We start from the raw sequence: 27,818 nt of genomic DNA on the forward strand, positions 1-27,818 counted from the left end.
GGGGTTTTGCCACGTTGGCCAAGCTGGTCTCAAATTCCTGACCTCAGATGATCCACCCGCCTCGGCCTCCCAAAGTGCTAGGATTACAGGCATGAGCCACCGTGCCTGGCCACTAACAATTATTAATAGAACTCTCATATACGTATTGCTAGTTGGGATGCAAAAGAGCAGTCACTTTGGAAATCAGTCTGGCAATATCTTATAGAGTTAAAAAGGAAATCCTTACCATAATTCAGTAAAATGGAAATTGATGTTCAAAAAAAACCCTCTAAGCAAATGTTTCTAGTGGATTTATTTGTAATCAGCTCAAACTGAAATCAACTCAAATGTCCCTTAGCTGTTACATGGATAAACTATGGTATATCCATACAATAGAACGCTACTCAGCAATTAAATGGAACAAACTTCTGATGTACATGACGATGTGGATGATTCTCAAATTCTTTATGCTAAGTGAAAGAAGCCAGATGCAAAAGGCTTCATACTCTTTGATCTTACTCACATGACACTCTTGCAAACAGACAGAAAATAGATCATTGACTGCCCCAGGCTGGAGGTGGAGGGAGGACTTCAAAGGACCGGTGAGGGGCGGGGAATTGTTTTGGTGATGGAAATATAGCTTCATTGTGACAATGATAAACATGACTGTATAAATTTGTCATAAGTAGCAGAATTGTAGACTAAAAAGGATGAATTTTATTGTGTGCAAATTAAATTTTCATAAAACAAATGGGAAAAAAATGTAAAGGGCCAGGAATAACCAAGACAGTCTTGAAGAAAATGAAAAGAAAAGGGAAGTCTTTCTTCAGTAAATATCAAGAAATACTATAAAGATAGTTAAGACAGCTTGATGTTGGCTCACAGATAGACAAATAGACTGATGGTACAAAATAAAAATCCTAGTATCTGGGCACAGTGGCACGCACCAATGCCAGTTACCCAGGAGGTTGAGGCAGGAGGATCCCTTGAGCCCAGGAGTTTGAGTCCAGCCTGTACAACATAGTGAGAGCCCATCTCTTAAAAAAAATTCCTAGCTATGGATCATACGGACACTTGACAGATGATAGAACCGGTGGTGATGGGGGAGGGAAAGACAGTTTTAAATGGAACTAAGATCACTGGCTAACCATATTTTTTAAAGTACTGTTCATTTCCAGCTGTACAACATATACAGAAATTAACTCCCTTACCAAGTATTGGCTAAGATGTGGAGCAACAGGAAAACTCATACACTGCTGGTAAGGGTATAAATTGATACAACCACTTGGGAAAACAGTTTAGCATTATTTACTTAGGTTGACAAAAATGCTTTATCTTACGATTCAACAAATTCTACTCCCCAGCAGGCATACGTGCAATGGAAATGTGTACACAAGTGTATTAAGATACATAGCAGCATTTGTCATTATAGCCTCAAACTGGAAAAAAAAAATGAAATAACCATCAATAATAGAATAGGTTAGTAAAAAGTAGTATTTATATAACAGTATAATATAAACCAAATAAACAAGTGAAATACAGCTACACACAATTATATGCATGCTTGGTTACATGGTGGCAAATGCCTTCTCCCGTTCTGTGGTTTGTCTTTCCCCTCTTTGTATCCAAAGGAGATTGTGTGAATGGTCCTAATTCTTCATTCCTTTCAGTACCCGATCTCTTTGCCATGTGACTTGGCAGTTGCTCTCAGAAAAAAAAAAAAAAAAAAGGTGATACCTATTTCTCCACCCCTTGAATCTGGGCTTGGTCGTGTGGGAGCTGCTTTGGCCGATAGAACGAGATGAAAGTGAGGGTGTTCCAGTTTCAAGCCTAGGCCACAAGAGGCATTGCATGCTTCTCCTTGCCTGCGGATGCTGCTAACACCACTATGAGAAAGACACTCCTGAGCTGGCATGGCTAAGGTACCCTAGCCAAAGCTAGATTAAAGCAGAGTCCCCAGCTGCCCCAGATGTATGAGAAAACCCTAGCAATCCAGTCAGATCTGCTGAATACTGTAGATGAGTGAGAAATATGTGTGTATTGGTATACATCACTGCAGATTTGTAGGGTTGTTTGCTATGCAACAACAGCTAACTGATCGAGTGAACTAGGGGAGGTGGTATGCCTGGGAGGGTTGGATTTTGCCAGGCAGAGGCAGCGAAGAGAAAGAAAGGCATCTGAAGAGAAATGAACAGCAAAGGCAATCAGCAGGTCCACTAGTCTGCCACCGGCTGTCATGGGACCCAGGCAGAGAGTGGTGGTGCTGGCAATCCCCTCCCACTCCTTGCTTGCTTTCCTTGCCTCTCTCTCTCTCTCTATATATATATATTAGTGGTCACTGTAAGATATTCATCCATAAAGAGATATGCAGTCCCCCTAAATGGAAGGCACCCTAAACCCGTATTCTCCTAATCACAGCCTCTCTCCCCACCTCAACTGCTTGTAAGAGTATGTGTATACTCTTCTCGGCATTTGCCTGCGCACAGATATGCTTATCCATCCGTCCACCCATCCATCCCATCCCCACTTTATAGTTTTAAAAATAGTATCATATGCTATTTATTGCATTGGGTTATTTTTAACCATTCAACACATCTTAGAAATCTTTCCATATTAGTTCATAGAGATTTACCATATTTTTAAAATTGCCTCACTGTATCCCATGGTATGGATGTACCATAATTTATCTCGCCATTCCCCTAACAAGTGGACACTCTAGTTCCTTCTAATTTTTCTCCATTGCAAACAATGCTCAGTGGACATCCTTGCACATGAATCGTTGTGCAAATATGCTGTCATTGGAGCAGGATCCATTCATAGAAGCGGGATTGTCAGGTCAAAGGGTAGGTACGTTAAAACATGGAGATATTCTTAAATTGTTCCCCCAAGAAGGCCGTGCGGATGTGCATTCTCACCAACAGTGTGTGAGAAATGCAGCATCACTGTATGCTTGCTGACATGGGATATCACTGATCTTTAAAGTTGTTTGCAGTCTGATAGGAAAAAATGTTAATTCGTTGAGGTTTCATGTGCATTTCTATATGAGTGATGAAACAAACATTTTTTTCCATGTGTGTATTGGCTACTGGTATTTCTTCTACAGATATCCTTTGTCCTTTTTTCGTCTCTATTGATTTATTGGACTATTTATTTTTTATTTTTGAAACTGAATCTCGCTCTATCACCCAGGCTGGAGTGCAGTGGCACAATCTTGGCTCACTGCAACCTGTGCCTCCCAGGTTCAAGCGATTCTCCTGCCTCAGCTTCCCGTGGAGCTGGGATTATAGGCGCCTGCTACCACGGCCAATTAATTTTTGTGTTTTTAGTAGAAGTGGGGTTTTACCATGTAGGCCAGGCTGGTCTCGAACTCCAAACCTCAAGTGATCTGCGTGCCTCGGCCTCCCAAACTGCTGGGATTATAGACGTGAGCCACCACACCCAGCTTATTGAACTATTTGTTATCTGTAATATATCTGCTAACCCTATTATCAGAAATGCTGAAAATATTTTCCATCAGTTTGCCCCTTCTCTTCTAACTTTCTTTTGCTTTTTGTATTCACACTGAAGTTTTTGCTGTGTGTAGTCAAATCTGTTGTGTTTTCATTTCCGACTTCCGGGTTTCATGTCTTGTTTAGGAAGGCTGAGCCATTTATTGTTTACAAGCCACTTTCATTTCCATTTTCTCATACAGGCCTGGGTCACAGGCGATCAGTGAAGTGCATATCTCTATTGTATAGATAAGAAAAGGGAAGGTCAAGGAGGGTTAGTGACTTAGCTCACACAGCTACTTTGGGGAAGGCTCAGAGCCAGAATCTGAATTTTCTGAGTCGAAGGCCTAGGTAGCTTCTCCCTGGCCTTCCCCGCTACCTGGATTGTCTGGCCAATACCATTCCCTGTGCCCCTTGGAGCATTTCTGACAGGTCACCTGCATCCACCTGTTGTGGGAAGCAGTTAGCCCATGCTTCCCTATCTGGGCCAGATCTGCCTCCCTGTGACACCTACCTGTCGCTGTGGACCCTCAGGCAGCTCTGTTCCCTGTCCCTCGACAGGCCTCCAGTGATGTAGACAGCCCTTGTAGTCCCGAAGGTACTAGTTCTCCAGGTTGAGCACTCTGGTTTCTTAGTAGTGTTTCCTGGGACATGATCTCCAGGCACATCTGGCCTCCCTCACTCTCATCAGATCAACAACATGCAAGGTCATCAATGTGACATTAACTTCTTAAAGTCCAACACATTTGGAGGCAAGCCCCTAAGTGTTGTAACATAAGCACAATCAGATGGCCCTGGGGAACAGAAGATGGAGAGTCTGTGAGGTCTTCCAGAGCAGTGGCATTGGAGCTGGGCCTTGAAGGAGGAGCAGCAACCCTTCAGGCAGAAAGGAGATCCCAGCAGATGGAATAGCATAGGGGCAGAGAGGGTGAAAAATTAGGACTCTCCGGGGCCAACCAGAGTGTGAAGGAATGGAGTGGAGATGGGAGCAGAAAGGGGGTGAGGCTCAAGTGCTGAGAGTCCCTGACCACCTGGCAGGGTGCCCAGGTTTGATCCTATAGGCCATGGGTCCTTAATGGCCTGGGCACTTCAGGGACCCCAGCCTCAGAATCACAGGGGTAACTGTTAAAATGAAGATTCCAGGACCATCCCAGGCCTGCTGACTTAGGGGTGGGAGGTGGGTACCTGCACAGGTAACAAGCTCTCTAGCAGATTCTCATGCTCACTCATGGCTGAGGCCACTGCCTTTGAAAGTCCCTGGATGTCCTTGAGGAAACCTGGGAACCCTTAACATGGATGCAAAGTTTGTGTGTGATCTTGCCTAGCTTTCACGCAATTCTCACCAAATCCCTGACCCAGGCTGGCAGAGACCCCTCTCTGGTGGAACATGTTGAGGTGGAGGAGGGGTATAACCAGCAAGAGGGGTGGGGGCTACAGTGGTCCTGAGGGATGGCCTAGGCCACCTTGGCCAGACCTGTCTCTGTCCCCAGGATCAAAGGATGCTGCTTGTCGTGTCATTTCTATCCCTCCAGCTAACTCCTATAGCTTCTTCAGACTCGCCACCTCCTGGAAGCCTCCCTGTTCCTGCCAGATGGGCAGGTATCTTTATTAAGCATCCCAGGCCTTTTAGGCTTAGCTGCATCCCAGCGTTTTCCTTGCATGGCAGGCTTCAAAGGTTTATCAGGTGCCCACTACGTGGAAGGCAGCATGCCCAATGCTCTTTGGAATTTTCTCATTGAATCCTTAACTCTAGAGGTAGGTGTGGTTATTATCCCTGTTTTACTGAAGAGCAAACCAAGGCTCAGAGAAGTTAAGTCACTTTCCCAAGATCACACAGCTGGTGAGGGCATTTCTCAATGGTATACCTGACCATTCTGATCCACTGATTTCAGATGTATGAAGAGTGAATGAGTTAATGAATGAATGCTTTATCCCAAAGTCCTGCGAGCGGGAAGGTACTCTGTCCTCCTGAAAAAATGGCACTTAGAGGCCTAATCCTTTCTCTTTTTTCCATTCATTCTTTTTTTTGTTTTTTTTTTTTTTAAGAAGGAGTTTCATTCTGTCACCCAGGCTGGAGTGCAGTGGAGTGATCTCAGCTCACTGCAACCTCCACCTCCTGGGTTCAAGTGATTCTCCTGCCTCAGGCTCCTGAGTAGCTGGGACTATAGGCACCCACGACCACGCCCAGCTAATTTTTAAATATTTTTAACAGAGGCTGGGTGAAGTGGCTCACGCCTATAATCCCAGCACTTTGGGAGGCTGAGGTGGCGGATCACGAAGTCAGGAGATGGAGACTGGCCTGGCTAACACAGTGAAACCCCATCTCTCCTAAAAACACAAAACATTAGCCAGGCATGGTGACAGGCAGCTATAATCTCAGCTGCTTGGGAGGCTGAGGCAGGAGAATCACTTGAACCCAGGAGGCAGAGGTTGCAGTGAGCCAAGATCGTGCCACTGCACTCCAGCCTGGGTGACAGAGCGAGACTCCATCTTAAAAAAAATATATATATATTTATTTTTAATAGAGATAGCGTTACCATGTTGGCCAGGCTGGTCTCAAACTCCTGACCTCAAGTGATCTGCCCATTTTGGCCTCCCGAAGTGCTGGGGTTACAGGTGTGAGCCACCACACCTGACCTCTTTTTTTTTCTTTTTCCCTTTTTTTATAGGCCAGTCTCATTCTGTTGCCAAGCTAGAGTACAGTGTCAGAATTATAGCTCACTGAAGCCTCAAACTGGGTTCAAGCAAAATCCTCCTCCCTCAGCCTCCTGAGTAGTTAGGACTACAGGCACACACTGCTCACTTGGCTAATTTTCTATTTCTTTTTGTTGAGACAGGGTCTCACTGTGTTGCCCTAGATGGTCTCAAGCTCCTCCCGGCCTCAAGCGATCCTCCTGCCTTAGCTTCCCAAAGGGCTGGGATTACATGTGTGAGCCACCACACTGGACTCCCTAATATTTTCTGAGTGCTATTTATATGCCAGGCACCACAGCAGGCTCCTTCCATATTTATCTAATTTAATGTTTTTAACACAAGAGGCTGATTCTATTAATTATTGCCATTTTGCCGATGAGGAAACCAAGGCCCAGAGAGATTAGTTCCCTTGCCCAAGGTCCCAGAGCCAGGGAATGACAGATCTGAGACTGGAAGCAGACAGCCTGGCTGCAGAGCCTATGCTAATGACCAGCACACTGCACAGGGCGATCTTGACCTCCCCCAGCAGTGGGTGTGCTGACCGCTAGTGGACATGGAATGGGGAAGTGCCGTGGGACTCACTGGGGGTAAACCCTGACTGAGGAAGCCTTGGTGATGCTGCTGGGAAGGTGACAAACAAGAATCCCAAAGTGACATTACCCCTTCCCGTGGCAGAGGAACTTTGAGAAGAGTTTGCATGACTGCCCAAGGATTAGGAAATTCTGAAGTAAATGTGTGGGCCATGTCACACTTCACATACTGAAGGCCTAGTCTTCATCTCCCTGCCTGACTCATGGACCCTGGAACCTCCAGACCCCAGGTCAAGGACAGCTGAGCCCCCACCCTCCTGCCTAGTCAACCCCAGCTGCAGCCCATGACCTGGTACGCAGGAGGTTCCCCACCAGAGAGTGGAGTGGGCCCAAGCTAGGAGCCAGGGACTCAGACAGAATAATGGCAGTTTGGCAACTGGTTCCTCTTTGACCCCAGGCCAAAAAGGTTTGACCACACCTATTTCTAGGCCTGAGCATTGAGCTCTGGTGTCTGAATTGGAGTACTAGGGGGTATTTGCTCCCGTTACTATTCCAGCTCCATAGAGCAGATCGAGGCCATCCCCTCTAGCAGGGCTTACAGGAGCCTTTGCCATCTGATCTCGGCCTCTTCTCTCTCCATCCACCCTCCCTGTTGTACGGAACACTTGCAGCTCCTGCATACACCCCCACACTCTTTCTTCCTGTTCCACATACTTCTGCTTCCACCTGGCGCCTCCCTTTGCCGGACTGAGTTCCTGTCTTATCGTCTCTCGTGGCTTCCTGGCACTTCTCACTGTCAACAGAAGCACAGTTATGAGAGTGGTTATTGGTGTGATGTCATTCTGACCCCCTCGTTCTGCAGCAGGAATTTCCTGGTAGGGCCAGTTGCCCTTCTGGTCTTCTTTATACCCTCCACACCTGGCCCTGCCTGGCAGATGAGTGCTCAGTCAATGCCAGATGCATGAAGAAATGTGTCAACAATCCAGTGAATGAATGAATAAATGAAGGGCAAGTAGAAGCTCTCCACCCTCCAAAAGCAATTCATTCAGCAAATGCTTCACGTGTCAGGCCTTGTTCTGGGCCCAGGAAGGCCAAGGTTCCTGCATGCAGGGACCTTACCACCTGGGTGGGAGGTAAGGCAAGTAGCTAAATGGTGTTATACAGCGCAGCTGATAATACCTGACATCTATGGACATTAACGTGATTTATCATCCAATTTGGAACCTTTGAGACTGGAAGGGGTGCTATTAATAATTGCATTAACACAGAGGCATGAAAAAGGACTGTTCTGGGTCATCCTGTCCATTGAGCACACTCTTCATGCCAGTCTCTGGACTGAGCTGTTTGCACAGATCATCTCATTGATCCTTCCAGCCACCTTAGGGGAAAGCTATAATTACTCCATGTTACAGATGAAGAAAGACAGGCTCAAAGATGGTAATTGACCTGCCCGGAGTTACACTAAGTGGCAGAGCTGGGTTTTGAACCCAGGAACCCAGAACCAGAGCCCACATGTTCAACTGCTGACCTTCATCAATAGCGGGGCCTCTCAGGAAGATCGAGGGTAAAGGGGAAGAGCCTAGGCTTTGGAGCCAGATAGACCAGGAATTCATTCCCCACTCCTAACCACAGCCAGGTCCCTGGCCTCTCAAGGCCTTGTTTCTTCATATTTAAAATGGGGAAGGGGCTATTGACTCAGATCCAGTGAGACAATAATGCAGGTGAAGGGCATGTAACAGATATTTCTCGATCACTGTCCCTGGCCCTGGGGACATGGTGGTGAACAGGTTGGGTGTGGTCCCTCCCCTCTGCAGCTCACAGCCTATTGTCAGAGTCAGGAGAGGAACCAGGCCGCTGGGGGAGTTGCAAGATGTCCTGGGACCACAGGAGAGAAGAGTCGAGGAAGGCCCTAACTGAGCTGAGAGGGAGTGAGAAGGGTGAGGAGTTGAGGCAGAGATAGAGGGAGAAGGAAGGAATGTTCCAAGAAGGAGAAAGCATAGTAAAGGCCTGGAGGCATAAGAGTGCAAGGGTATGGGAGGCGAAGAATGCGGAACAGATGTGAGGGCCCATAAGAGGCACAGAGGAAGGAATGCAAAGAGAAACCACTTTCAGCTCAGGAATCAGGAAAGCTTCTTGGAGAAAGTAGCTTTTGCTAGGCTAGAAACTTAAGCAAGACTTTGACCTTCAGCTGTAAAAGACTAGGCATTCTAGGTGGTGACAGCAGCACCAAAAAAGGGTGCAAAGGTCAGGAAGCTAGTGGCCCACACAAGGTGGATGGGCCTTGGAGGGCAGACGTGGGAGAGGCAGTAGGAGAGGTTGGAATCAGATCATGGAGGGCCTTAAAGATTCCATGAAGGAGTCTCGACTTTGTTAGGCCGTGGGGAGCCACTGAAGATGTTTGAGTGAGGGAGCACCGAGACCATCACTATGCTTCAGGAAGATCAAGAATGAAGAAGAAAAATTTTCGGATGTGGAAGCTTCCCTCTTGTCTCTTCAGAGGGGGAAACAAGGACCTAGAATTCTGTGATTTTCCAGAAACTGTGTTACTTCCCCATGTTTGTGACTTTTCTAGTTCTTGCACTGAAGACCCACAAAATCTAAAACCAGAGACTGTGGATCTGCAAAGGGGAGCTGGGCAAGGGCAGCGGGCTGTGAAGCCCGGCAGGAGAAGGAGAGGAGCCCTGAGCGGGTGGGGGGTGGGAGCTGCTGGAGAGGGCAGACCTGTATGCCAAGAGCATGTGGGTGAGGGAAGAGCCAGCTGGGAGGGGGTGGTACAGGGAGACAGTTTGGCTTCTATGATGTCCGCAGTTCCCTGCCCCAGGCCAACGGCCCCTTGCCAGACCCCTACACAGCCATGGCAGATTTTCTTCTGAGCTGTGGGAAACGTTCATGGCCCAGAGCAGCCCCAGAACCCCATCCCAAGGAGGAGCCCCCCCCCCCAGGAAATCCCAGAAGCCACATTCTGTGTAGGCAGCTGGCCCCTGACCCCAGGGCTCAGCCTGCTGGCCACTCTGAGATCTGGAACTGGGCCTAGACACTGCCGGGGAAGGTAGGAGCAGGGAGGCTGGCAGGCAAGAGCCTCCCTGTGGTGACTGTAGCCAAGCCACTTGATGGCTCTGAGCCTCAACTTCGTCATCTGGAGGCTCCTCTCACAGGCGAATTGTGAGGATCAGATGGGACCACTGATAGTAGCACACCGCTACACCATGAGGGACTGGGGCAGAGCAGGGTGGTGAGGGAAGGCTGGGTTTCCCGATGGGTGGGATGCCCTGTCCAGACATGGGGTGATGGCTTCGTAGAGCTGCAGCAGCACTGAATTCCACTGTGGGAAGCTTCCTGCCTTGCCAAGTCCTCTTGGTGCTTCTGGTTATGCCAAGGAGAATGTTTCAACTTGGCACATTTCTGTCTTCAACTCTTTTCTGTCACCCACTTATGACTTTTCTCAATAAACCAAAGAGGCTCCATACTTCCTCCATCAGTCCAGAGCACTTAGCTAGAATTAAATAACTTGTTTCTGTTGTTTGTATGTTTGATTTTCTTAGCCGCCCAGAGCACTATGACACGTATTTTAAAGGGAATTTTTAGACTTCAGTAACATTTTACATGTTTATTCTCTTTACTCAACAACTCCATGTCTAGGAATTTATGCTATGAAAACAAATACTTAAATATGCAAAAACAAACATATTTTATATATAATAGCCATTGTAGCATAACTTATAACTCTAAAAAATGGGAAATAGTCCAAATGCCCCTCAGTAGGAGATTGGTGTTAAATATAGTGAACCCCAAGTTTCTCTTCAAAGAATCAGTATGTCAGTATGTTCAGCTCTTATTCTTTGATTCTCCATTTTAAAGTTTAACTGCCTGCATCTCTTCGCCCCCTTGCTTCTAGTTTCGGTAAACAACTTTCCTACTGTCCTAATCAGTAGTTCACATCTGTTCCCCTGGTCACCTGCTTTGACCTGAGTCACCTGCTCCATCCTGACTCATCCTGAGCCACCTGTTCTGTATCCACCCTTCCCACCAAACTACTCACCCCGGCACTCCAGCTCGTACTCCTGCTCCTTTTTTCAAATAGTCAATCGGAATTAGCTTAGACTATGTGGTCCAACCCTAGCCAATAGGGGAACAATGCAGCAGTAGAGGCTACCTGTGTCAGGAATAAGAACCTCTTCCCTTCCCCTGTCCAGGTGTGCTCTCGCCATTGTTCCATCTGCCAGGAGCACCCTTTCTGCAGAAAGTAAAAATTGCCTTGCTGAGGAAATTAAATTTATGTTCGAGTGCTATTTCTTTGTGGCACTGGGGAACAAGCATTTTGCATTTCTAACATTGGTTAAATAATGTCTGGCACAGGCTTGCTTTTAAACTATGTGCATCTCTCAAAATGAATGAATTAATATCTGTATTTCCCATGGACCTGTGAGTATGCCCATGATGTATTGTTAAGTGAAAAACAAAAAGTTGCACAATGGCAGTGGGAGTTTTGTTGAAGATTATAGCTATGTTCTATGTAGATAGGTACAGATACAAATATTAGTATGATACAAAGAAAAAAAACTTTGAAAAATATAACTAAACTATAGTGAGAGGCAGAATTTCAACAAGATAAATTTGTACACACAGAGTTGCTGAATAAAGAGAATAAAGATTTAAAGTGTTACTGCATTAAACATATAAAAATACACAAAGACCTCCTCTTTCTATATTATGTGTTTTGGTAATGGATTTTTAAATACAGGCATATATGACATAAATACTTGTATCAAGTTTTTTTTTTTTTTTTGTCAGATCACAGGACTTTATTAAGATGGAATCACTGCTAATTACATGGAAGCCACTTGCCTAAGCCAACATCCATGAGGTTCACGTGAACTTATAGTTGCACAAACTAGAAACAAAAGGCATATTCAAAGACAGAAGGAAATATCCTGAGGCTTATTAAAAATAATTTTTAATTGTAAAACCGAACATTATAACTAAAATAAAAGGGGTCTGTTAGAGACGGTGCCCTAATTCAAAGAAGGGACTTGAATGGGAGCTGTGAGGCCCTCATCAGCGGCAGGTCAGGGCCCCGGCAGAAATAGCTCCTTTGAGTCTTTCCCTCTTTTTCCAGGAACAAGAACCCCGGCCGTGAGTGGGGTAGCGGAACAATTGTGCAGTCCAAGTGGCTCATCTGTCTGGGAGGAAAATCCCAGCTCACCCGTCTTCCCTGGGCCCGCCTGAGGGGAGAGATTGGGAGGCAGGAGCCCAGCAGGGGCTGACCTGTGGTTACCCCAGACCCTGCCTGCCCTCTGCACAGGAGCCTGAGAGGCCCAAGCCCTCCCACAAATTAGTTTTTATTATTTTTCTCTAGCTTTCAGATGATGTTAGCTCTCCTTTCTCATCCATCCCTTGCCTATCCTTTCTCTTGGGGAAACACAGCACCAGAAGGTCTGGAGACAGAGACAGGAGTTTTGTCACAGGCTTCCTCAGTTCCCGGCTCTGCAACCTTGGGTGGGCCCTTTACCTCCCTGAGCGCTGACTTGGGAGTCAGTCTGACCTGGGCTCCTCTCCCATCCCTGCCACACCGACCAGGTGATCTTGGGCAAGTCACTTCAAAACCTCCCTGAATCCACATTTGATTTCATTTGAATGCAAATCAAAATTGTGAAAATAAAATAAAATTTCAGGACCTCCCCAGTTGATTATGCCAATGGGAAAAGTTAAGCCCTGGAAACGGAGTCATGTCACAGGACTGCTCTCTGACCATTGCCTCCTGACTTTTGTGTTGAGAATGTTATCGTTTAACCAGGCTCCCCATTCTTTATTCAAATCTGGACTAAATGACACGCTGGCGATCTTTACCTCTTTACAAATAAGTGTTAAGCAGCCCCCTTAAAGTGTAGTCAATAGTAGCCAATCCAATCTTGTATCTCTATGTTAACCTGTGTGTGGGAAATGTAATTGTGTTGCCTGCCCCTGTGTTTGGCTATATAAACCATCCTCACCTTGCCACACACAGGGAAGCACTGATCACCATTCTCTGGTTTTCCTGTTTCCTCATGACTACCCTCACACTTTGCCCTTGAATAAACTTCTTTAACTAGAAAAACAAAAACAAAACAAAACAAAGCAGCAACAGCTTAGACTAGTGTCTTATCTGTAACATGGGATAACAGTAGGACTCAGGTCATTGGGTTGATGGGAAGGTAAAATGCACAAATGTGTGTGAAGCAACCAGATGGCCCTGGGGCGTAGTAACTGTTGGTTAGTAGTAGCCAGATTTTTATCATCCTTTGTCTTAGTGTGGCATCTAGCTCCATTTACCCCTGGGGAAATTGAAGCCTGATGTGGTGTAATCCACTCAAGTTCCCATAAGGAGCAGGCCTGAGACACAGGGAGCTGAGATCTTCTGACCTCCAGACAGAGGCTTTTGCATCAGCAAAGATAATCTCTGTTTGGAATGTGGGCTATTTTCTTTACAGGGCAGATCTCAGGTATCACCTCATTCAAATCCTGCCACAGCTAGAAGAGAAGTCACAGGCACTGGGTGTTTTCTGAAGCCAGGACCCCTGGGACGGTGGGCTTTGCATGGCCAAGCCTTATAGCCATCGGGTATTTTCCCTGGTGTGGCTCAGCTGCCCCTGAGTTGGCGGCTGGGCCTGTGAGTCAGAACTGTCCCATGGCTTCATTCCTTTCCCCACTTGAAGCCACAGCCCCAGACTCCTAGAGGCAGTCCAGGGAGGCCTGTGGTTCCAAAATGAGGTCCTTCCCCCACCCACTCTAATGGAGATGCCCTTTCCCCAGCTCAGAGAGATCAAGGGAGGGGCTAAGGACGCACAGTGATGGACCTCAGGCTGACACCCAGTCCACCTCAAGTGAGCCGAGTACAAGACTCTGGGCCCCGGTGGGAGGGCCACGAATCCCTGCCTGGGCCCGAGACCCCTTGCACTCTGCCCCCTGCTCCCAGTAGCCCTATTGCCCCTGGCCCTGTGTTCCTGCCGGGGTCCCACAGGCCGGGGTCCCATAGGCTCGGCAGGAGAGCCTATGACTCATGGTGGCCCCACAACCCCTGAGCTGCTGCAGCCGTGAGGAGTCTGGGTCCTGCAGGTCTACACCCCTCTGCCCTCAAAGCCACAGACTGGTCACCACCCCATTCCTTCCCCTGTCCTTACCCTGGCTGCAGTTCTCCGCTTCCTCTCTTCCTCCTCCTCTTCTCTCTTCTCCGCCTTCTCCTCACTTCATACTCTCACGCTTTTGGACACTCTGTCTGCCCTTCTCCTACCTGGGGCCTGATCGTGACTCACCTGGACCTGGAATCTGGGCTCTAGCAGCTGCCTGTCACGGAGCACACTGGCCTCAATCCGGGCCTGTGGGCGGAGTGGAGGGGAGGGTGTCCCAGCTGATAGCCAAAGCCAAAGCACATGGTGGGGGCAGTGGGGCGCCTCAGCACCAGAGCCTGGGAGCAGCCCTGCAGCCCCACACCCTCCTGCCCGACTCAAGGTCAGGCTCTGCGGAGCCAGAAAAGCCTGCTCGCTTTCCACCTTGGGAAACCAAGCCCGAGGTCTAGGCCACCCAGCTTCTGGAGAGGGGTGGGAGAGTGAACATCTCCACTTAACAGATGAGTGAAATGAGACTCAGAGCTGAAGGGATCTGTCTGGGGATCTGCGTCTGGTTGAGCCCCACGTGCCCCACTTCACACTCCCCACGGACAGGAATCCAAACCCAAGAGACACTACAAAGTCTGTGAGTGAGAAGCACCAGGTTTAATATTAAAATCCTTCCCTTAAAAAAAGTACACAGATAGAAAAACTTAACAGCATACAAAATAGCACTTCTGCTGTATAAATGTGAGTTAACGTGAGTCCTAAAAATATTTGTAAACCTAGGTGATTATATCTTTGGTACCGTATTGAGAGCCCACTCTCCCTCCTTGGACCAACTTTGGGGATCCCATGGAAGTAAGGTGCCAACCTGCAATGCAGGGCTGGTGCCCTTCCTGCACCCCCTTCCCAACCCTCCCCGTGCTGGGACGTCTTGGCTAAAACCCTGACTCCCCTGGCACCTCCAATGCTCACTGGGCTGGGGACAATGAGATGTCACTGCTAGGTCTGGGCAGTGACAAAACCATACCCCCATGGAGTGCTGCCTCAGGGATGGGGCAGCTCGTGGTTGAGGAGGAAACCTCCAAAGCGCCCACCTCTCACATCCTTCTTGGAGTACCCATCTGAAGCTTCTTGTCCTTTACAAGACATAACTGTCCTCACTGTCCATTCTGTCTTCAACGCAGACCTCGGCGCAGGTGCTGGAGTGGTGGGCTGCAGGAGGTGATCTCATTTGCCCTCTGTCCCTTTTGCCCGGGATACCCTCAGAGGTCACTGTGGGTAGTGAAAGAGGTCCCGTGGTCTTCCCATGTCCCTGGGGCAGCTGCTGGGGGCTTTCCAAGACACCGGCTGTCACTCTTAAGTCAAGGCCTGGACAGCTGTGTTCTTGAGACTTGCTGGAGGCCTGGGGAAGGGGCATAGTTCCTGTGCCCCCAGAGTGTGATGTGTGATCTGGAATCTCCCAGGAGCCCAGCTGACCCCCCAGGATGGAAGTTTAGGGTATATGACCTTGCTTCATCTGGACACATGTGCAACCACCTGGAATATTCTAGAATGTTAGTGCTGGCAAGGCACTTGGAGTTAATAAGTCCGACTTGTTCATTTTTTGAAGGGGAAAACTGAGGCCCAGAGAGGATTCCTCCAAAGTCTCATAGCAGATCCAATGCAGAGCCAGGGCCATATATTGGCACACACATGTGGCCACTCCACACTGGCACATTTACATTCTCATCACAGATGTGGGGCCCGTCTGGCCTTCCAGACTCTGGTGGATGGATTAAGACTGAGGGTGATAAAGAAAAAGCCCCAGGACTGATGGGCCTGAAGGACAGGGACCCGGGCACTTGCTATGGCCACATGTGCTCCAAGTGCCCTGGGCAGGGGCTGCAGGCTGGGGGTGTCCTGTACTTGGCTCAGCCTCCAGCATTAATTAGGCTGCCTAATGGCCCTAGACCAGCTTGGGCCAAGGAAAGCAGGGACTGGCATCATAGGGAGGAGACTGGCTTTCTTCTGGATGAGGCAACACTACCCAAGGCTAGGCCCCAGCTCAGGCAGCAGCCAGGGATGCTAGGGTCCCTTCCCTAGCTCCTGGGTGGATAAAAGTGCAAGGAGAGAGCTATGATTCCTTGAGGGGTAGCTGGCTGAACAGAAAAAAGTTAATTTACCACCTCAATAACCCCAAGAATCTTTCCAGGGAGGGATTTGACCTCCCCACCTATCAGCCAGGGAGAGAATCCTAGATTCTGGGCATCAAGCCCAACTTGACCATCTTACATATGGGAAAACTGAATCCCCTGGGCGGAACCCTGGCTCAGAGTCAGTTGGCCTCCCTGGAGGCACAGGGCTGGTCATGGCCGCTGCAGTTTTCTTGCCTCCTAAGCCAGCCCCAGGGTTTGGGGCACAACACATCAGGAGCAGAAAGCTTCCAGAAGGGGACAGCTGATAAGGGCAGCCTGGCTGACAGGAGGCCCGGCCAGGCCAGGAGGTGCTGGGTGCTGGCAGAGGGGAAGCTTTGGGCAGGGCAGGGTGGGGGCTAGCCCCCTACAGGAAGCTGTCCTCTGCTTCCGCTCGAGGCGCGGGGCACCCTGAATCCGGCAGCTGTTCCAGCTCTGGCTCTGGTTCCACCTGGCGCTCAAGCTGGGGCTCTGGCTCTGCTTCCTCCTGGGGATCCAGAGGGCTGTCACAGGAGATGGTCGAGGAGGTGTTGACTTCATTCAGGGTGGAGCTAGAGGAAGGAGGCAGTGAGTGAGAGGCTAGGAAGCAGCCCAGGAGGATTACAGCAGCAGTCATGAAGAGCCTTCAGTGTGTCTGCCCCTGCACCTTGGGCTTCACACACTCCGGCTCATTTAACTCTTGTGAAAACTATGCAAGGCCTGCACGGTGAGGAAAGTGTGGCTCAGAGAGGTTATGTCACTGCCCCACTTCACACGGCAGGGAAGTGCAGGAGCTGGAACTTCGGAGCAGAGTTGGCTGGCTCCAAAGCTCATTTCTCAGCCACCAGCATCTGCCTCCTCTGCACTCCTAAAGGTGTATGCTATCTCATTTCATCCTTGCAATGACCGCCTAATAGAAGTACTTTTACTGTTTGTATTTTATAGAAGAGGACATTGGCTGGGCGCAGTGGCTCACACCTGTAATCCCAGCACTTTGGGAGGCCGAGGTGGGTAGATCACCTGAGGTCAGGGGTTCGAGACCAGCCTCAACACGGAGAAACCCCGTATCTACTAAAAATACAAAATTAGCCGGGTGTGGTGCTGCATGCCTGTAATTCTAGCTACTCAGGAGGCTGAGGCAGGAGAACTGCTTGAACCGGGGGGCGGAGGTTGCGGTGAGCCGAGATCGCACCACTGCACTCCAGCCTGGGCAAGAAGAGTGCAACTCCGTCTCAAAAAAAAAAAAAAAAAGAAGAGGACACCAATGTTTACACAGTGAAGCAGTTTGTCTGAGGGCACAAAACAGGGTGAGCATTCACATCTCAAGCTGTGGGAGAGCTGCAGTTCACTCCTCTGCGTTCACACCTCAAGCTGTGGGAGAGCTGCACTTCACTCCTCTGCGCCATCCACTGGAACTCTTGGATGGTTCGTCTCTTCAACAGTTAGAGCAATGAGGGCCTTTGGGAGCCTTCTAAGGCCTGTGTGTACTCCTGGCACATATGGAGAAACTGAGGCTCTCAGAGGAAAAGCCTTCCCAGGTCTCATAGCGGCTAGTGGCAGAGTTGGGACAGTACCCCAGCCTGGGGCTCCAGCCACTTCACCTTGGGCTGGATCTTGCTTTGGAGGTGGGCGTGGCCTCATAAGGAGCCCTTCTCTCTAGTTAAGGGGAGATCCTGTGTGGACATCAAGTCCCCGCAACAGTAGGGTCCTCCGCTGAGCCCCCCGCTGAGCTGTAACTTTACCACTTCCCAAGGCAAAAGAAAACCACAATCTCCTTCCCAATCTGAATTCTGTCCTGAATTCCTGTAGGCACCTCTGACTCCTGCAACCCTGGAGGCTCTCTCTAGCCCCAGGGCATGGTGCTGAGGAACAGAACATAGGCCTGTGGCTGGCCATGAGTAACAACTGGGGTGCTGGGGATGCTAAGTAGGTTTGCTTCTTCTCCTTGGGGCTAGGACAGGACCTAGAGATGAGAGAGTATAGATAACCTCTGGGAGCTCCCTTAAAGGAAATAGCTACCTTGCAAATAAGTCCCAGCCCATACTTTTGTTTTTACTAACCTGCCCTTTCCACCTCAGGGCATTAAAGTTCAAATGAGTTCCATTCTCTCTTCTATTCATTGTTAGGGATAAGTACTTACCCTAGGTAACTTACCTCTGAGGCAAGCCTGACAGCATGCACGCAGGCAAACACACACACACACACATAATTTCCTTGGCCCCAGGCCACAATGGCTACCTGGCTAGGCTGGGGGAACCCTCCAGTGGGCCCTCGTCAGCAACCTCGGGTTTGGGGTCAGGCAGGGGGATGATATAGTCGTTGTCACCCTCATTGGGCTGCACGGCAGTATAGAGGACGGAGCTGCTGTCCAGGGGAGATCGGAGGCCATGGAACCCGGGCAAGCGGGCCTGGGACCGAAGGATGGCTGGGTGGTCACTCCTCAGAAACTCCTCATCCACCTGCTGGTACTTCTGCTCCCAGGGCAGGGAGAACCAAAGAAACAGGGATGGTCAGGCCAGAAATGCCTTCAGGGATCTTCTAACCTGGCCCATCCCTCTTGGTATAAATAAGCCCCGCCCCCCCCACCCCGCTGCTCAGACGGGAAAGGGATTTGCCCAAGCCACATGGCTGAGCTGACCTCCCATCTCACATAGAATCTTACAAGGCATGGTGAGCTTAGGACCACCCAGGGAGGGGCAGTTATCAGAACAGCACCCGGGACTCTAACTCTTCCCCGACTTCAGAGCAGACAGGCACAGGCTCTCATGCTGCCTCAGCCTCCTTCCGCAGGGCCTCAGTTTCCTTGGCTGTGAAGTGGTGATGACCTTACTCCATCTCCCAGGTCCCTGGGACCATCCCTGGGGTGCAGTGGGGGTGAGAAATGGACCCAAGGAAGGAGCTGCCTCTGCGTCAAAGGCGATGTGTATTTCCTCCTCACTCGGAGCCCTGTTGTTGGATGGGGCAGGGTTTCAGGGCCCTACTGGCTCTTTGGGCCTTGGACAGACGATCCTATGACAGGATCCAAGTGGTCAGGTGGTTCATGGTCATGTAACCTGGGGTTATTCACACTTCTGAAGGAGCCCATGGTTTGGTACGGATGCAAAGGCCCGAGGGAGGCAGCAGGACAGACAGGGCTCTAGGCCCCCTCCCTGCATCTAATCGATCAGCTTCCATGTAGCTCTGTGCTGCTAAAATAAACTCATAGTGCCAGCCCATCCCCCCCTAGAACCAGCAGGGAAACTGAGGCCCAGAGAGGACAAAGGGTGGTCCCCTAAATGCCAGCCCATCACACAGAGCCTTGTACTTGGTGTCTGACTTCTACACCAGAGCTCTCTGTGCTCCACCCCTACCCTGCCTCAACATACCTTTTTGTAACCTTCGCCCAACAGTCTCTCGAGAAGCAGCACCAGCTGGGAGAAAGGGGGCCGAATCTCAAACTTCTCTTCCCAGCACTTCTGCATGATCTCATAGCTGGGGATGAGGAGAAAGGTCAGGGTCTCTGGCCCAGGGTTCAGGGGACAAGGCAGGGCTGGGGGAGTGGGAGGCTGCTGCCTCTCAGAACAAGGTGAGCCATGGAAAGGAGCTGGGGGGAAGTGGTGGCTGGGTGTATCCAGAGGTCCTGCCTCTGGATATTCCCTTGGGAGGCCCTCTCAGAGCCCCCATTCCACATGGTTCCACAGGTTGACTACACCTGGGTGAGCACAGGACCCAAACTTGGCCAATTGTTTTCAGCCCTGCAGCTTCCGCAGTCAGTTCTTGATGGCATGTGACCCCACCTGAGCCCTTGAAGGTCAGCTCTGGGACTTTTGCTGGCACTATGCAGCAAGCAGTAGGACATGAGGCTGGCACTGCTGGTAGCCATTTGAGCAATGCTGGCCTGAAAATGAGGCCACACAGAGCAAAGCAGAGCTCAGGGCTAGAACAAGAAGTTCCTGATGCCATCCTTTGCACGGCTGGATCCAGTTACACCAAGGCTTTCTAGATCTCTGAGCTAACAAATCTCTCATCTTTGGTTTAAGCCAGTAGAGTTGGATATCTATTGTTTGCAGCACAAAATCCTCCCAAATGCATGAAGCTCCACTCACATCTCGTCGGAGGCGTGGGCAGGCTGGGCCATGCGGTAACCCCGTTTGATGGCATTGTAGAACTGCTCATTCATGGGCAGCTCTGGGTAAGGGGTGCCACCTGTTGGGGAGCATAGACAAGAGACACACAGGCTCAGGACTGGAAAAGTGGCAGGGCACCCTCTTCTACAGGACAAGGAGAGCCATGCTGGCCCTGGTATGGGTGAGGGGGCAGTGGCCCTGGCATTTGGAACTGTGGGCTCCTTCATGGGCTCTGGGCAGAGACCGCAACCCTCCCCAGGATAGACAGCCAGAATGTGAGAGCCAAGCAGGCTTTCTGATGTCACTGTTCAAACCTGTCAATACTCAGACAGGGAGCTAAAGAGACCCAGAGAGGGCAAAGAATTTGCTAACATCACACAGCAGGGAGAAGGTAGCAGAGCTGGGACCTGAACCAGGATCCCTGTATCAGGGCTTGTCCCATAGCCCCACCAGGCGAGAGGTGTGATTGCTGGAGGTAGACACCAGGCCAGGATGCTGAGGCCTGGAGGAAGAAGCAAGCGTACCCAAAGTGAAGATCTCCCAGAGCAGGATCCCGAAGGACCACACGTCGCTCAGGGTGGTGTAGAGGCTGTTGAAGATGCTCTCTGGAGCCATCCACTTCAAAGGCAAAAAGGTCTGTAGGGAGGTCAGGACAGGTGCTGAGTGCAAGGAAGGACCTCAGCCCCACTCTGCACCTGGGACAGGAGAAGGGTACCTGGCAGTTCCCACCCACAATCACTTCTCCCTCCCATTCCCTGTGAGGGCCCTGGTCACAGTTCCCATGTCCATCCCAGTGCTGGCCAGAGGACCAGAGGCTGTTTCTTTTCTCACTAGCTGGGGACAAGGCAGCCCCTGTCCCCGGGGAAAATCTCCAGCATCTGAGTAGTGAAGTGGGGGAGCCAGGGACTTGTCAAGGCACCCCCCAAGCTCTCATCCTGGCGACATTTGATCTCTGGGCCTAGCATCCCTCCACCTGGGGTTTGCTGAAAAGTGGGGAGACGAGAGACAGGCAGGAGGATCATGTTTTAACCAGACCAATCCCAGCTACTGCATGTGACCTGCTCATCTTTCTTGCCCTGTCACCTGGGCTCCTTCGTCTGCCCACCACTGCTGGAACAACACATTCGGCCTGTTCCCCCTTCACCCACCCTGGACCCATTACAGCCAGCCCTCCCCACTGCTATACTTGCTCCATGCTCTCCTAGGCGGCTCCCCTTCCTGTCCCTGCACACATAGCTGGGCAGGCACAGCCCACCACCGCTGTCAGGGCAGGCCACGAGGAGCCCCACACAGATATCCCATGAGCCGCAGCCACACTGGTCAGGAGGGAAACTGTTCCTGCGGTCACAGACACACGGTGACAGCCCCACAAGGGCCAGGGAAGGTACTCACACTGCCTTTGGAGATGTAATTCGAGTCCCGCATGATGTCTCGAGCCAGGCCAAAGTCACAGATCTTGACCAGCTTGCCCTCGCAGATGAGCACGTTCCTGGCCGCCAGGTCTCGGTGGACGCACTGGGTTTGGGGAGAGGGGAGCTGAGGCCTTGGGGGCAATTGTGGGGAAAGAACCTCCATGTCAAGGGCTTTGGGAAAATGCAACACTGCCCATATGCGAGAGGCCATCCTGGTGTGCGGATATTCTTGGAGGATGCTGGCTGACTGGCTGACCCACCTCCCCACAGCCCCTACTGTGCTCTACCACAACCACACGTACGTTCTTGGAGGCCAGGAACTCCATGCCATTGGCCACCTGGTAGCTGAAGCCCACAAGGTCCATGTAGCTTAGCACCGGAGACTCATTGATTAAAGTTGCCCGACAGGTCCTCTCAGGGGCTAGAGGAGAAGCAGAGGGTCACCTGCTATCTTAGGTCTCCTTTTGGCCCACAGGACCCCCGCTCTTTGGCTCCTGGGAGACTGAATGTCCAAGACAGGTGGCTACTCATCGCCTAGGTCTCCCCTAAAAGGAGAATGATTTCTTAATATCGAACTCAAAGTCTTCCTGCTTTCTCAGTACCCTCATTGGCCAGAAACACTTTTGGCATTAGCTCTTGGGCCACTATTGCCCAGCCCTTGCCTGCCTGCCTCTCAGGGACACTAGACCAGCCTGGGGCCGAAGCTGAGTAGACCACTTTCCCTAGCACCACAAAAGGCCAGGTCCTCCCACATCCCTGCTCTCTCCCTCCCTGTGGGTTCTATGCATGTTTCTGGACCCATAAACAGCGGCCCACTACAGAGCGGTTTTTGCCAGGTGGCTAGCCTCAATTTCCACATCTATGAAATGGGCACGAAACTCCCTTCTTCCCAGGATTTTTGGCAAGGCTGGGCATGTGAAGAGCATCAGCCTGCGTGGGTGTGGGGTACTGTGTCCACCCACCAGAGGGAACGTAGTTATCGTAAGGGGCCATGTAGTTGGAGGACTCGATGTCTGCATATTTGACATCTCCTTTCATGTCCAGCATGGGCACGTAGTCCACCGACTCGTCCTTGCTCATGTCCATGTAGCCACCGTCGCTCTCCCCAGTCAGGGACACGTGGCTGGGGGTAAAGGAGCATCACAGAAGAGCCCGCAGGCTTTGCCTTCCCCTCCCCTCCTGCCCCTTGCCACTCATGAATTTCTTCTCTCATACACTCACTCATCCTTCAGGCTATCCCAATAGGAATGCCCGTGGATTGACCCTTTTCAACCAACCTGCTGGGCCAAGCTGGGCACTGAGGCTGCCAAAATGACAGTTAGAACCCACAGAGCTCACACCCAGAGGCGATTTCAGCGCCCCAGGGCAAAGGTCACAAGATGGGTGTGTACAGAGGCGCCTTCCGGTGGCCTCCCCAGCGCCACCTGGCCATAGGAGTGCCTGGCTGCAACCCAGCGTGGGCAGCCAGGAGTCACCCCGATACCTATGCCTGTAGCATCAGCTCCCCAAAGGGCTGTGGGGCTCTACACATGTCTCTACGGGCAGGAAAAAGATGGGAAGGAAATTGATCAAAACATTGGAGAGGGCAGGAGTGAGTTTTAAGGTCTTTTACGCTTTTCTGAAGCTACTCTTGTCTTTTTGTAATCAGCAAAAAAACTAAGAAATGTTCTTTTTGGAAAAGATGAAGAGAGGAGTTGAGTTCCCTAAGGGGCAGTGTGGAGGCTGATGTGTAGAGGCTGTAGAGACGAACACAGTCTGGAGCACCACTGCGCAAATTGGGAGCTTGGCTCTCATCTCACCACAGCCTCTGTCCCTTCCTCCATCACTGAGTGCCCTGGACTGAAGGGCAAACACCCACAACACAGGGATGGCATGTCACATGTGTAGAGGGCTTAGCAGCACAGGGCCTGGCATCACTGTTATTCCCTCATCTGGGGTAGGCCACCTTGTAGAACAGCCCTAGCTCCAGGAGTGATTCTGTTCCCTGCCCTGTCACAGCCTCAGCTTCTCCTCCCGGACAAAGGGAGGGCAAGGAGCGGTGCTCCTCAGGTGTCCCAAAGATTCAGTCCCTGGCCTCCCTCCTGGTACCTGGGCAGGGGGAGCCCAACGGGCAGTGCATTGCTATAGAGCTCCACGCTGGGCGGGCGGCGCTTGTCAGAATGGTGCTGCAGGAAGGTGTGCTTGTTGCGGTGCAGGTAGTCCACCAGGTCTCCATACCGGCAGTACTCAGTGATGATATAGATGGGTCCTGCGGAGGGACAGGCTCAGGGACAGTCCCTACGGAGGCCTCGGGCGTCCCCTCAAGGCCACGAGGCTAATCAGGGGCTGGATGTGGGAGAGACACTTTGGCATGACGGCTAGGAGGCTTCAGTGCCTTGCAAATCTGGGTTCTTTTCCTGCCTCTGTGGCAGAGAGCAAGGTACTTAGTCTCCCTGAGCCTTACCTTCCCCAGCTGTTAAGTGGGGTAATTAAACCCACCACAAAGCACTGCCGTGAGTGTTAATGAGATGATATCTTTATTGGCTAGGCACATGGCAAGTCCGCAGTGTTGGCTCTTATTGATATGTTTTCAAACTAAACCTTACTTTGGAGCCCAGTATAGAAAGCAGATAAAGGCCACTGTTTACAATAATCACTTTAGTAGTTAAATTCAACTACAATGCATTTACTTTAAGTCAGTCAATGAGAACTTGAAGACATCCACGCGAACAAAAATTTTGAAATGAGTGATCATTGCGGACGTGAATTGTCTACATACCCAACATACTTCTGTATTTTGTTTTGGTTGCATAATGCTGAGGAAAATCCCAGATCTCACAATAAGCAGCTGCAAATGGTGATAACATTTTTTTTTCAGCCTAACTGGCAATCAGAGCTTCAAATAAACACAGTTGGCTACAGAGACTTTCTTCTATGATCAAATAAAGGTAGCTCCCAATTAGCAAGCTGGTGGTCTCCAATGGTGGGCGTATAACTCATCTTAATGTCATGTGAGCTGCTATTTATTGGTTTTCAAAATGTGTTGTGAAAAGAAAAGCATCAGCCAACACCATGGTCTGGAAGCTGCTGGGACTGGTGACCCGACTAATCCTTCAGCCGTGAAGGTGTTGTGATTTTGTGAGTTTCTAAACCCCACGGTGGAAGCCGTGGCCTCCACCACCTGCCCAAAGGCCCCAGAGCCGAGGGTGCCCTCTGGGACCGTGCAGTGGGGGCGCTGGAGTGGGTGGGCACGGACCCTCCAGCAGGAGTGTGCTGTTGAGTGAGGCCTGAGGAGGGGCTAGGCGGGGCCTGGCCTTGGTGGTGGGCACTTTCCCTGAGTCCTCTGGGGCAGTGGGTTCGGTACCTCCTTTGGTGCAGGCCCCCAACAGGTTGACCACGTTCAGGTGGGGCCCAAGGTGACTCATGATCTTCAGCTCCGACATGAGGGCTTGCTTCTCACTGCTGCGGGCTGTGGCTGAGGAAAATGGGGGCCCCAGGCCAGGCCCAGTCATGGAGGCTCCACGGAGGCCCCACCACAGGAGCCTATTCTGACTCTTCTGCCCCGCCCTGTGCTGCAAGACTCATGCAGCCCGGCGGGGGGTGAGCACCCACACTCTGAGGAGGGGAAGAGGCCAGGGTAGGGGGAGGCAGGCCAAGGAGGCCATGGTGAGGAACCCTCTTTCCCAAACCAGACTCGGGAGCAGCGCCTGCTGCAGTGTGATGGCCCCTCTTGTGCCTGCAAATCAGCATCAGGCCACCCTGGGAGAGGCTAAGTGTGTGGGGAGGGGCAGGGAGAGGTGAGGGCACAGATGTGGAGGGCTCCAAGGACTACTCACATTTAAGCATCTTGACGGCCACTTTCATCGTGGCCTGAGAATGGCTCAGGCCATGAGCCGTGGCCTCCACCACCTGCCCAAAGGCCCCAGAGCCGAGGGTGCGTCCTGGTGCAGAAATGATCCCTCAGCTCCTGGCCTACCAGGAAGCTGCACCGTTTCCCCCACTGCCCCCTTCCCCCCGACCCCCCACCCTGCTGCCACCCTTCCTGCCCAGTGAGGGGAGACAGCCACTCTCTTAGGTCAACCTAGACATTACTTAAACCACCTTGGACTCAGGGTATTCCCTAAACACACTCCTGCAACCACAGTGCCTCCCTGTCTTTCCTGGTATCTCATCTAAGTCCTGCCTGCTTTCTGCCCCATCTTTAATCTCTGGGAAGTTTCTTCCCTCCCCAAGGAAGCACACTCCTCTGCACCCTCTCAGCTTCCCCAGCCAGACCAGGCCTGCCGCTCAGCCTGTCCTCAATTCTTCCACTTTTGTCACATAGGGGTCCCGTCTCACGGGGTCACAGGATCATAGAACCTCAATGCTAGGCAGTTCCTGGGGGATTGTCTTGTCCTCACTGTACACAGCAGGAGACGGAGGACCAGAGAAGGCAAGACACCAGCCCTAGGCCTCATAGCTAGTCATGGCAAGGTTGGGACCAGACCTCAGAGAGTCTTCCCACCCAACTTGAGTCCCCACACTGCCACCTGAGGCCTCCCAGGACTGACCCAGCACAAGCTGGTCCCGCGGCAGCTCCCACGTGGAGTCATAGGGCAGCTGCATGGGGTCCACGTAGATGTACTCATGGCCATCAGAGCTCACAGACTCAATCACCTTCCATCGGATCTCGTAACGTGGCTTCTGGAGGCCCAACCCCAGGAATTAGTTATCAGAGGGGGCCTCGGGCCTTGAGGCCCATTAGGTCCATCCATCTAGGACACATGGGGCAGGAGACCCTGAGGCCCAGAGAGGGGCAGGGGACCCTGAGGCCCAGAGAGGGGCAGGGGACCCTGAGGCCCAGTGAGGGGCAGGGGAATATTTGAAGTCACACAGCAAGTGCTCAACTGAGCCAAGGTCTTCATGGGCTTGGAGGGAACAGGGACCAAGGGGTCCCAGAGGAGGCTTCCGAACTTGGCAGACTGAGGAGCAACTGGCAGCTGAGGGCCTGGCTCATGAGAACCTCCTCTCCAGCTTCTCTCCCAGCCTTAGCTGCTCCTCAGATGGAAGTGGTGAAGCAGGTGACCCCAGAAAGTGACACCAGGTAGGGCACTCGGCTGGATGCGGATGGCCCTCCCCATGCTGGGTGAATCAGAAAGATGTAAGCTTAGAATGTTGACATCTTAGGGTGCTGGAACCACAGGACTGGAATTTTAGAATGATGGGATCATGAGGTGCTGCAATCCTGATTCAGGAAGCTTAAAATGTTGGAATCACAGAATGGTGAAATCTCAGAGTAGAACACTGAAATTACGGACTAACAGGATCAGAATGCATTTCAGTAGAATCACAGGGTCTCCACGGGTGAGAGCTGGAAAAATCCTGGAGCCCATGCAGTCCACCACAAAGGTCCCATGCTCCATGGCTAGGATGAGAGGAATGGTGCCTCAGCAGGACCTGGGGACTTAGTGACACAGTAGGGGAAGAGAATCCTGGATAGCTCGGGCCCGGCTCAGGTTGGCCCAGACTACTGGGGGTAGAGGAAGCTCGGACAGCCAGCATCACTCTACGTAAGTCCCCACCTGAGTTCCATGCTGAGCCCTGCATGTGGCCAGATCACGCAGCATTCAAGGAGGGCAGAGGGGTGGAATTCATGCAAAATAGTGATGTGCCAGTCTTCACCCATTAGGCCAGGGAGGGGCTTACCTTCTGCCAAAGCATGATGAGGATGATAAGGGAGATGACGGTGAGGACCACCAGGGCCAGGATGGCTGAGATCACCACCGCCTTGAAGGGCAAAGCTGGAGGCAGAGATGAGAGCAGGCCATGAGCAAACTGGGCAGCTGCCCTCCCCTCACCCCATCTCTGGCATCACAGATCCCTCCGCACACATCCTGTCCGGAATAGAAGCACCCACCTCCCCATCAGCCTACGGTGTCAGACCCTCAGCCTCTCGCTCTAGGCCGCACGTTCAGACTGTCCTGTAAATACCCCATCCCCTCAGTAACTACCCCCACTCAGATCACTGCTGGCCTCCACATCCCTTCAGCACTGCCAGTCAGTCTGGCCTTGCTGCCAGAACTCTAGACGGGGTACAAATCCTGTTCTGGGTTCCAGTCCATTGCCTGGACCTCCCATTAGCCCTGGAGCCCCTGACGGCTGGGTTGCGGCTTACCTCTCCTCTGAGTCCACGCCCTTGCTGGGGCTGCCCAGCTTGGTCAGACTCTATGCCTGACCGAGTGGCCGGTGGACTGAGTGAGTGGCCACTGACGGAGCAGTGGCTGAGACCCCCAGCCTGATGAATCCAGACCTCAGCATGGAGGCTGCTTCCTCCCCACTCCACCCAAAGGGCCCAGCTGGGGTTGGGGTGGTGATAAAAATGGGGCTGACACTGGCCCTTACAAGCCTCAAGT

At 51.3% G+C, this 27,818-nt stretch overlaps 2 protein-coding genes across 4 annotated transcripts in view; both read right to left on the reverse strand.

Moving 5' to 3' along the window:
* The window catches only part of CSF1R (colony stimulating factor 1 receptor), a 61,305-nt gene extending 47,353 nt beyond the window's left edge, over window positions 1-13,952 (reverse strand). The window contains exon 1 of the mRNA XM_011931544.1: window positions 13,849-13,952. The gene's annotated coding sequence lies outside the window, so the exon portion shown is untranslated. The remainder of the gene's footprint in view (window positions 1-13,848) is intronic.
* Window positions 13,953-14,420: 468 nt separating this feature from the next.
* Window positions 14,421-27,818, reverse strand: part of PDGFRB (platelet-derived growth factor receptor, beta polypeptide) — a 42,040-nt gene continuing 28,642 nt past the window's right edge. For all 3 annotated transcript variants that reach the window (XM_011931550.1, XM_011931552.1, XM_011931551.1), the window contains exons 11-23: window positions 27,112-27,206; window positions 25,977-26,109; window positions 25,263-25,367; window positions 24,791-24,901; window positions 23,536-23,695; window positions 22,410-22,570; window positions 21,750-21,868; window positions 21,428-21,550; window positions 20,560-20,671; window positions 20,015-20,114; window positions 19,295-19,400; window positions 18,168-18,400; window positions 14,421-16,501 (exon numbers count right to left, since the gene is read on the reverse strand). In XM_011931550.1, the coding sequence (XP_011786940.1) occupies window positions 16,318-16,501; window positions 18,168-18,400; window positions 19,295-19,400; window positions 20,015-20,114; window positions 20,560-20,671; window positions 21,428-21,550; window positions 21,750-21,868; window positions 22,410-22,570; window positions 23,536-23,695; window positions 24,791-24,901; window positions 25,263-25,367; window positions 25,977-26,109; window positions 27,112-27,206 (1,742 nt within the window). In that variant the 3' untranslated portion in view covers window positions 14,421-16,317. The remainder of the gene's footprint in view (window positions 16,502-18,167; window positions 18,401-19,294; window positions 19,401-20,014; window positions 20,115-20,559; window positions 20,672-21,427; window positions 21,551-21,749; window positions 21,869-22,409; window positions 22,571-23,535; window positions 23,696-24,790; window positions 24,902-25,262; window positions 25,368-25,976; window positions 26,110-27,111; window positions 27,207-27,818) is intronic.

Source organism: Colobus angolensis, unplaced genomic scaffold (genome assembly GCF_000951035.1).
Source record: "Colobus angolensis palliatus isolate OR3802 unplaced genomic scaffold, Cang.pa_1.0 Scaffold90, whole genome shotgun sequence".
Taxonomy (NCBI): Eukaryota; Metazoa; Chordata; class Mammalia; order Primates; family Cercopithecidae; genus Colobus; species Colobus angolensis.